The 10,587-nt window shown below is 42.6% G+C and overlaps 1 protein-coding gene across 1 annotated transcript in view; it reads right to left on the minus strand.

Annotated features, from left to right (window-relative positions):
- Positions 1-6,859: 6,859 nt before the first annotated feature.
- The window catches only part of Sptssa (serine palmitoyltransferase small subunit A), an 11,749-nt gene continuing 8,021 nt past the window's right edge, over positions 6,860-10,587 (minus strand). The window contains exon 2 of the mRNA XM_021179209.2: positions 6,860-7,912. Within this exon, the coding sequence (XP_021034868.1) occupies positions 7,809-7,912 (104 nt within the window). The 3' untranslated portion in view covers positions 6,860-7,808. The remainder of the gene's footprint in view (positions 7,913-10,587) is intronic.

Here is a 10,587-nt window from a genome sequence, read left to right on the forward strand (position 1 = left end):
AAGAAGAAGAAGAAGAAGAAGAAGAAGAAGAAGAAGAAGAAGAAGAAGAAGAAGAAGAAGAAGAAGAAGAAGAAGAAGAAATAGTTAATCAATGAAACGTAGCAAAAATGACTCCTAATGACATTCTGCTATACACATAGAGATTGTGCCTTGTTCAGCCATCATTAAAGAGGCTTCCTTCTGTGGCAGATGGAAACAAACATAGAGACCCACAGTCAGACATGCAAAGTGACAGGCCTGGGAACCCTCAGCCCTAAATGGGAAGTCTCCATCAAACCCTTTCCCTCAGAGCTCAGGGAATCCCACTGAAGAGAAGCCAGAGGGGTTGGAGGACACCAAGAAAGCAGCCCCCTAAACCAACATGATCCAAGCTCATATGAAGTCAGAGACTGAAGCAGCACACACAGGACCTGCACAGGTCTGCACCAGGTCCTCTGTATAAATACTAGGGCTTCCGATTTAGTGTTTTTATGGGACTCCTGAGTGTGTGAACAAGGTCTCTGATTCTTGTGCCTTCTCTCTCGGGCTTTTCCCTTCTATTGGTTTGTTCTGTCCAACTTCCATGTGATGATTTTTATCTGGTTATATTTTATACATATACATGTGTGTGTGTGTGTGTGTATGAATGAATGAATGAATGAAAACCTAGCCATAGGGTAGATGGCTAGATGAACATCTTTTTGGGGGATGAGACAAAATCATTTTTCTCTACTGAAGTGACAACTGGATCTATCATCCACTCCACGCCAGGCCTCCTGCTCAGGAGTGGTTGGCCAGCATATGATGGACTACGTTTTGTGCGTGTGCTTTTATTTGGTTACAGTTGGTGGGGCTTGTTTTGCTTTCTGTTGGGTGTTTTATTTTGTTTTCCTGGTTTGGGTAGTTTTGTTGTATTGGGTTCTTGCTTGTTATTTGAAAACAAGTTGAGAGGGGATGGAGATAGGATTTGGAAGGACTTGGAGATGGGGAAGAATATTATCAAAATATACTTAAAAATCGTTCTAACAGTTAAAAATATAAAGAAAAAGCAGGAAAGAAATGGTGAGGTTGGGAAAGAAGGCTATGGCTAAAGATAATTAAATCTCCTGCTCCAGCCTTTAAAATGCAACAATAAAATGAATTTTCTAAATAAAAATCAGATTCAGGAAGGATTTTTTTTTTTACATTTCAAACATGCATATATAATATTGACCATACTCCCCCTCATATCCTGCTTCCATTAACAAGTCCTCTTTATCCCCCTGGGCAATTTTATTTCTGCTTGTGTCCTCTCAAATAACTATGTAAGCTTGAAAACACGAAAGTTAAAGAAAAGATGTTGGGCTAGAGAGATGGCTCAGTAGTTAAGAGCACTGACTGGTCTTTCAGAGGTCCTGAGTTCAATTCCCAGCAACCACATGGTGGCTCACAACCATCTGTAATGGGATTCAATGCCCTCTTCTGTCTGAAGACAGCTACAGTGTACTCCTTATATATAATAAAATCTTAAAAAAAAAAAAAAAAAAAGGAAAGAAAACATGTTATCTGTTTTTCTAAGACTGGCTTAACACATTTTTTTTTAACTTACAGAGACATTCTATGCCACCCACTTTGGCCTGCATGGTTAATTCTCACAGCATTGGACTCAACCAAGTGGTCGTCCATCTTCGGGTGGCACAAATTCAGCAAGGATGCAGGCAAGAGAGCCAGAATTTGTGTGAAATTCCTATGCCATGCCAGCCCAGACTACCATCAGTATACAGAGAAGCTTGGTGCCCAGGAAATGCCAAAGGGAAGCCCCAGCTTTAGAATAGCAATCAGCTGTCTTGATGAGTAAGCAGGACGATGATCTCTCTCTGAGTTAGCAACCAAAGGGATAGGAACCAGGAAGAAGGAAGAGGCCGGGCAGTGGTGGGAAGTAGCTGAGATGATTCTCTCTCTCTCTCTCTCTCTCTCTCTCTCTCTCTCTCTCTCTCTCTCTCTCTCTCTCTCTGAGTTAGCAACCAAACTGTCTGATAGGAACCAGGAAGAGGCCGGTCAGTGGTGGCGCACGCCCTTGATCCCAGCCTTTGGGAGGCAGAAGCAAGCAGATTTCTGAGTTTGAGGCCAGCCTGGTCCACAGAGTGAGTTCCAGGACAGCCAGGGTTACACAGAGAAACCCTGTCTCAGCAAAAATTAAAAATAAGAGGAACCAGGCAGAGGTGAGGGATCTACAGTCAGAAATCCATTTGACTTTTGGCTTCTTATGGTTCTGTTCTGGATTTTTCCTTTACACATTCTTTGAGGGAGGGGAGATGTCATAGTGCCCATGTGGAGGTCAAAGGACAACCTGTGAGGAGTAGGTTCTCTCCTTAACACCATGTGGGTTCCAGGAATTGAACTCAAGTTGCAAAACTTGCTGGCAAGTGTTGCACCCAGCCATCTTTCCAGCCATTCTTTTGGTTTTTGAAAGAGGCCCATATCTCAAGTAGCCTCAAATTACGTGGCTGGGGATGACCTTGAGTTCTGATTCTTCTGTCTTCATCTTCCAAGTGCTGGAGTTACAGGCGTGTGCTACAACCTAAACTTAAACTCAAGTTTTAAAGAGTTCATTCCAAAGTTCACGAATATCAGACTTCTGCGCTTCCTACTGGGGTGAGCGCTTTGATGAGGGCCCTTTGTGGTAAAAAAACCAAAAACTATATAATTATCAAGCTGCAAATGACCCAGAAAGCCAAAACTATGACACAGACTTGTTGCAAGGGCTTCAAGAGTATGGTTGGAACCTACTAGTCAGTCTGGGACCTGAAAAGGTTTCAACACCAGGGAGGCTCTGGGGAGAGCTATGAGAGGAGGGCATAGTCTGGTGTGATCGCTCCGCCAGGAGAAAGATGGGAGGGGCAGGAGTGACAGCTCATGGTATGTAACCTCTTCGATGGCATTTTCACAGGTCTGCCTTGTAATCACCATTGCATCATAAACATGGCGCTCGATGACACATCTATGTGGTGGCTGTTGCCAGGTGCCCCAGAGTGATGTACCTGAGCAATGCTGATAGCAGTCTTGAGTGGCATCTTGACTGGCAATGTGACAACAGAAGGCATACCCTACATGAGTGACCCAGATAGTTCAACAGACTATGCTATTACATTTTGTAATCTCAAAAAGAAGTGTCATTGGGGCTGGAGAGATGGCTCAGTGGTTAAGAGCCCTGACTGCCCTTCCGAAGTTCCTGAGTTTAAATCCCAGCAACCACATGGTGGCTCACAACCATCTGTAATGAGATCTGATGCCCTCTTCTGGTGTGTCTGAAGACAGCTACAGTGTCCTTATATATATATAATAATAAAATAAAAATCTTTTTTTTTAAAGTATCATTAACCTACCGGTCTGTAGTTTTTCTCAAATAAAAACTAAACTTTTAGGCCACTGGATCTAACCCAGAGATGAGTAAACACCTAACAGGCTTTAGCAAAGGAGCTATCGGCCAGGGCTATAGCAACCGCCCTGAGTTCTACACAGCTAGTTCAAAGTAACTATCTCTACAGGAGCCTCCGTTGAGGAAATGCCTCCACGAGATCCAGCTGTAAGGCATTTCTCAATTAGTGATCAATGGGGAAGGGTCCAGCCCATTGTGGGTGGTGCCATCCCTGGGCTAGTGGTCCTGGATTCTGTAAGAAAGCAGGCTGAGCAAGCCATGAGAAGCAAACCAGTAAGCCGTACACCTCCATGGCCTCTGCATCGCCTCCTGCTTCTAGGTTCCAGCTCTGCTTGAGTTCCTGTCCTGACTTCTTCCAATGATACTCTATGATCTGGAAGTGTAAGCCAAATAAACCCTTTCCTCCCCAACTTGCTTTTAGTCATGGTGTTTTGATGAAGCAATAAAAATCCCAATTATAACAAAGAGTCATTAGATGGTTGGGACCCAAAAGCACTAACACTTCCTCCTCTACATCTATCCTTCCAGTCATTAGATCCTTCCATCACCCCTACATTTACAAACATTCAGAGTCTAGACACATCCATACCAATCACACATGCATGTAAGGTTTGGCCCCTGTGGACTCCTGTGTTTGAACGCTTGATCCACTAGGAGTAGCACTGTTGGGAGGTGTGGCCTTGTTGGAGTGGGTGTGTGGCCTTGGAGGTGTGTCACTGTGGGGGTGGGCTTTGAAGTCTCCTATGTTCAAGCTCTGCCCAGAGTGGAATTCCAGTCTCATCCTAGCTGCCTTTGGATCACGATGTAGAACCCTGGGCTCCTTCTCCAGCACCATGCCTACGGTGTGCCACTCTACTTCCTGCCTTGGTGATAATGGACTTAACCTCTAAAACTGTTAGCTAGTTTCAGTTAAGTGTTCTCTTTGATTGGAGTCTCTAATCATGGTTTTATTTTCACAGCAATAAAACCCTATGACACATGGAAACTACAATCCTACACAAAACAGGCCCAAAGATCCCCAGGCAACAACAGCATATTGATTTCCCTTCTTCACAGTAAATGCCACTTGAATGCCATCAGATGAATCCAGGTGCCTACCTCCAAAAGAAAGCTAGTGTCTAGAGTGACTACAATAACAAAATAATAATTAATAATAATAATAATTTTTAAATCTCCTTCTGCAAAACCCTGACCTTAGGTCTCATTCTTAATCATTTTTCTCAATAAAGCTCAGATCAAAGCAACTGGGAAGGGAGGACAAAGGCTTGGAGGGAAAGAACAGCTCTTGAAGGGAATTCAGGCTTTGCCTTCTTTCAGCTTCAAATGGCCACCTATTTGTGGTCATCTGAGTGAGCTCCCAGGGTCTGCAGAACTTCCAAAGGTCTACACTGAACACCGTTCCTTGCCACTAACACTATTGCTGTCTTGAGGATTCTTCTGTGAAGTCGGCTATCACCCTGTCCTACAATCCGTCTCTCACGTGCCCTGTTTCGTGAGCTACAATGTATCATTTAGACATCCTGTTTCCTTCCTTCTTTTCACTAACACACACACAGTCCCTAATCATTAATCAACCAGCAGGATAGTGGGGGGATCTGTATTTCCCTAACCCCGATAAATGGACAGCATTTACTTCTAGATCTTAGAAAGTTATCTCATCTCCTAATCTGCCTTGTGGCACCACTGCCTTTCCTCCTTAAGGTGACCATCTGTCAACATCCCATTCTTATCAGGAGGGCTGAGAAGCAGGTCAGATTTTTATCCTATTTGCAAGCTAAGACATCAGCTTGATGCTGGCAGAAAGCAGGAGCTCCCAGTATCGCAGACAAAAGACTTTGTCATAGCAGTTACCAAAGTATTAAGATGTTCCTGTTCTAGTTCCCACAACCCAGTTCCCACAGGGCCATACAAATAACCAGATTATATCTTTACAACGAGTTGCGTGCAGCTCAGGGCTCCTCTCCTGTCTTTCACGAAGACCTGGGCTCTAAAGGAGATTAACTTTTATCCTCCTAAGCTCGGAGCAAACCTGCCCTTTGCTCTGATGGGAAACACTGGCTGTTTCTCCCTCTTCCCTATTTATCTCTAAAAATGTTAGTCTAAAGGCGATCAGTTCCTCTCCCTGTGAGCTACATAGAAGGACAAGCAGGCATGGAGAGCTGTCTAATGAACCCTGAAGTAAAGAAAGTGAGACCTCCCCATTTGTTATTTAGGGACAGACAGACACTTGCACCAGTTGGTGAAAATGTATCTCTCTGAACGCTTCTCAGTGCCTGCACTCCTTATAACCCATCTCAATTTCCTGTGAGGGTAACTGTATCTTGTGTGAGGCCAGCGTTTAGCCAACCAGCAGCTACACAATGACAATTTAACAGCAAAGAATGAGGATAATTGAAGATTTCTGATTGGATGGTCAGCTAGGCAAACTGGTACCAGACTAAAAAGGAATGATTCTCACCTTCTATCTTTAACTTGCTGGGGGACGTGAGACACCCTCTTGTCAGCAGTTCTTAATGGGCAAAGACGAGCATTAACTGAACAAATCCTAAGCTAAATGTTTGCATTCATGTGTCTGAACACACCCAACTTTTAACTATTTTAAACCAAAGTAGTTAACTGAAGGCTGGAGAAATGGCTCAGAGGTTAAGAGCACTGACTGCTCTTCTAGAGGACCCAGGTTCAATTCCCAGCACCACATGGTAGCTCACAACTATCTGTAACTCCAAGATTTGACACTTTCACACACATACATTCAAGCAAAAACATCAATGCACATTAAATAAATAAATAAATAAATAAATTTTTTTAAAAATTAGCAAAACTTGCCAAGCATGGTGTGGCATGTGCCTTTAATCTTAGCACTTGAGAGGCAGGTGGGTCTCTCTGAGTTCAAGGCCAGCCTAGTCTACAAAGAGAGTTCCAGGACAGCCAGGACTGTTAACACAAAGAAACCCTGTCTCAAAAACCAGAAAAAAAAAAAAAAAAAGCAAAACTTATGCCAGAAGGAGCTGGAGAGCTGGCTCAGAGGTTAAGAGTACTGGCTGCTCTTCCAGAGGTCCGGAGTTCAATTCCCAGCAACCACATGGTGGCTCACAACCATCTGTAAGGGGATCTGGCGCCCTCTTCTGACCCACAGATGTATGTGCAGCAGAGCTCTTATACATACAATAAAATTAAAACAAAAACAAAAACAAAAAATAAAAAACAACAAAAAAAGAACTTATGCTAGAAGACATCTTAAAATCTACAGTACCTTTTCTAATTACTATAACTTTTATGTTCAGAAACATGCTAAAATGATTACTGCATATCCAAGCCCCAGGAACCAACCACAAAATAACTACTTGATCAATATTTAACCATAAAAGAGACATTTTTTCTTTGAATTTAATGAGTTTACATCAAAAAAAAATAAGTAGTCATTTTACATCTAAGGAATAAAAACCATTTTAAAAAAATACAAAGAGTGAAAGGATTTTTTAAGCAAGTTTACATTTCTTTTGGTTATGGTTTGAACAATTCATCTCATTGTGTCTTTATCACAACGTGCAAATGCATTTCACAACACCTGTTACCACATCAAATTAACTCTTAAGCGCATACAGGGTCAATACTGCCTCAGAGGAATCTGCTAAGCCGTCTATGAAAAGCTCCACAGTGTATCTCAGCATCAAACAAGCCGGCCACCAATCACCCAAACTCACAGGAATCGTCAAAGTTGGTTGGAAATAAGTCCACATAAGAATTTAATATCTAAAAGGTGAAATGTTCCTTGTATTAATGTTAGCAAGATCTTTACTTTTTCATTACTAAGAAACACTTTAATAATTTTAGAGCAAAAGCTGTTAAGAGTCTAGGGAGCTAAAACCGTACTCCTGAGTTCAAGCTTGCAGATAAATCTTTTGTAAGTAGTTCTCAAAGTATCCTCCCTCCCGTCCCCAAATTCTGTATTGTTTCTTACAAAACTTTGGTCAAGAGTAGAAATATATCCAGGCAGATGTATATGCCATATGATAGCAAGAACAGTAAAGCCCAACTAATGACCTTAGGTTTTAAAAATAGAAGGCAATTGAGATGTACTCAAAGTTACATTAAGAAAAGCTTTCACTGGATAATATTGAAACAGTCACAAAGGTTAAGAAAATACTGATATCAAAGTACAAATGACTACAATGTTAAAATAGATAAAAGCTACTATATAAGAGCCTCTGTTAAAATCAAAAAGAAAGAACACAACACATGAGCCAGGATGATTTTTCCTGTTCTACTCATGAAGTTTTTTTAAAAGTCTTTGTATTTATAAGGTTGGTCATGTGGACATCCGTAGCACATCTTACATCTGATGAGGTCTCATTCCAACTTCACAAGGTAGATCTTCCCCAGGAACCTCTGGATCCTGGTCACATCTTCGTCACTGTACAATTTCAAAGTAATGCAGAATAGCCATGATGTGCTGGGGCATGAAGACGTAGCCAGTGTACAGGGCCATCCCCACCACGGAAACCAGCATCGAATCTGCGTGATGGTTAAGGAAACTGATTTTTCCTAGTCTATTTGAAAACTAAATTCCAGGTGTTTTTTTTTTTTCAACAACCATCAATGTCTGGTCAAGTATTCATTTGCATAGCGTGTTTTTGTATTTATCAAGTACATATAAAGATCTAATAATGCAGAAATGGGGTACTCACCATGACAACACCCTACGTGGTCGTTAACTCATTTACCCTCTACCATGCAAAGTCAGCACTGGTGCTCTCACAATTAGATAGAGGTGAAAACACCAGATGGCTTAAAATTAAGTATCTATAGTGTTCAACCTAAGAGACAAGAGCACATTGGGGCTGGAAAATGGCTCAGCTGTTAAGAGCACTGGCTGCTTTTCCAGAGGACCTAGGTTCAATTCTCAGTGCCCACATGGAAGCTCACAACAGTCTATAGCTTCAGTCCCAGGGGATCCAATGCCCTCTTCTGGACTCTATGGTCTATACACATACATGAAGACAAAAATGCCCACTACACATAAAGGGGAAAAAGAAAAACCGAGGGGAGGGGGGAGCATGCACAGAATATAATTATACTTCATAACTTCAGAAGATCTACGAATTTAAGTAACAGCAAGAAGGGATGTATGATCTAAAGTTTTTAAGTTTAAACTTCCGAGTGGCAGAAGGCACTGACTCTGGCTCGCCAGCACTGGATCACAGATCGCCATGCACCGACATACGTGGCTTTTTATGAGGGATACGAGGGATCCAAACTCAAGTCCTCACGATTGTACAGCAAGCATTTATTCACTGAGCCATTCCTTATAGCTTGGGTTTTGTTTTGTTTTGCTTTGTTTTGTTTTATGAGAAGGTAGGATGTAAATAAACAATGTGCCCACTACAAACTAATATTTGTATAACAGTTCAGCTGGCAAATCTCTTAATCAAGAGCTTTTCTATGGGACGTTTGCTGCAGTTATTACTCATGAGGCTGAGAAAATAATGACTTACCCAGAGCCAAACTGAAGGCTGTCATTAGAACCCAGAGGTCAAACCAAGACTCGAAACCTATGCATTCACATCATGGAGCAAATGTAATCGAAAACTCTCTTACCATCTTCTAACTGTACATTGTACTCTCTCCTTAATCTTGGGGAGGGAGGGTGTGTTTGTTTGTTTTGTTTTGTTTTGGGAGGGCATCTCTCTGGTAGCCCTGGCTGTCCTGGAACTCATATAGACCAGGATGGCCTTGAACTCACAGAGATCTGTCAGCCTCTGCCTCCCAGTGCACTACCACAGTGGCATCTGATCTTATTCATCTTTAAACGTCTACCTTTCTCTTCATTACCTCATTTCTTTAAAATGAGCAAACAAAATGCCCACTTACTGACTCCCTGTCATTAGTAACTCACTTCCACCCATCACTCTAACTACAGACATCCCTACGATCCTCCCAGTGGCCTCCTAGCAAACACAGCAGCTCATCAGGGCGCTGGCGTGGTCCTCGCTACACTAACCGTCCAACAGGTCTGAGCTGAGGTGTCTCTCTGGGGCTCTCATCTCCACCACCATCTCCTGGGTTTTCCCCTGTCCATCGCTGCTGTGTAGGATGACTAAGAGCGGATTCTGCTTCTCTTCCAAATATCAATTTGGGGTTTGATTTGTTAAGTTTGGTTTTTTGGTTTTACTTGCAGTGCTAGAAATTGAACCAGGGCCTTGGGCATGCTAGTTCACTTGCAATGAGCTCCATCCTCAGCCCATTAATTTCTGCAGTACACCCATCTGCCTACTCATCCAACGAATCCCGCATTCAAATTAACTAAACCTTCCCAGTTCTTCTCCAATGCCTACAAATATGTCCCACCTCTCACCCCTCCTTTCCTTGTCAAAGATAAATGATGCAGGCAATTTTAGTCCTTACTTGTCTTGAATATTTGGATCTACTACAGGTCATAGTGCTCAGAAATAGAAAAAAACAACCATCAGTTCTGGCAAAGGTAAGCAGAACTATTGAAAGTCATCCGAACTTGCCCTTTATAGGATAAGTTCTTTAAAAAAAAAAAAAAAAAAGACTTCTTTTGTGACCTGCTGGGTGTGATGCCTTTAATTCCAACATGTAGGAGGTAGAGGCAGCCGGATCTCTGAGTGTGAGGCCAGCCTGGTCTACATAGTTCTAAGACTCCCGAACCTCACAGAGAGACCCTGTCACCAAAAACCAATGTTGAGAACTGGTAGCAAGTGCCTATAGTCCCAGCACTCGGGAGGCAGAGGAAGATGATGCAACTCTGAGCTCAAGGTCACTCAGGTCCACAGAGTGAGCTCCAGGACAACCAGGGCTACACAGAGAAACCCTGACTTGAAAAACAACAATAACAAAGATTTGTTTTGTAGCTAGAAACAGAGGCTGGCCAAAACTCTGTGAGTTCAAGGCCAGCCTGGTCTATAGGGAACTCCAGAGCAGCCAAGACTATACAGTGAGACAAAATCAGTATTTATGTATGGTCAAAAGAGGACACTGGCTCTCTTGGCACCAGTTGTGAGCTGCCCAATGTGAGTGCTGAGATTCAAACTAGGGCATGTTTTCCTAACCACTGAGCCTTCTCTTCAGCCTCTTTGTAAATTTTGTTATTCCTCTCTCTCTCCCCTCTCTCTCTCTCTCTCTCTCTCTCTCTCTCTCTCTCTCTCTCTCTCTCTCTCTCTCTCTCT

This window comes from Mus caroli, chromosome 12, assembly GCF_900094665.2.
Source record: "Mus caroli chromosome 12, CAROLI_EIJ_v1.1, whole genome shotgun sequence".
Taxonomy (NCBI): Eukaryota; Metazoa; Chordata; class Mammalia; order Rodentia; family Muridae; genus Mus; species Mus caroli.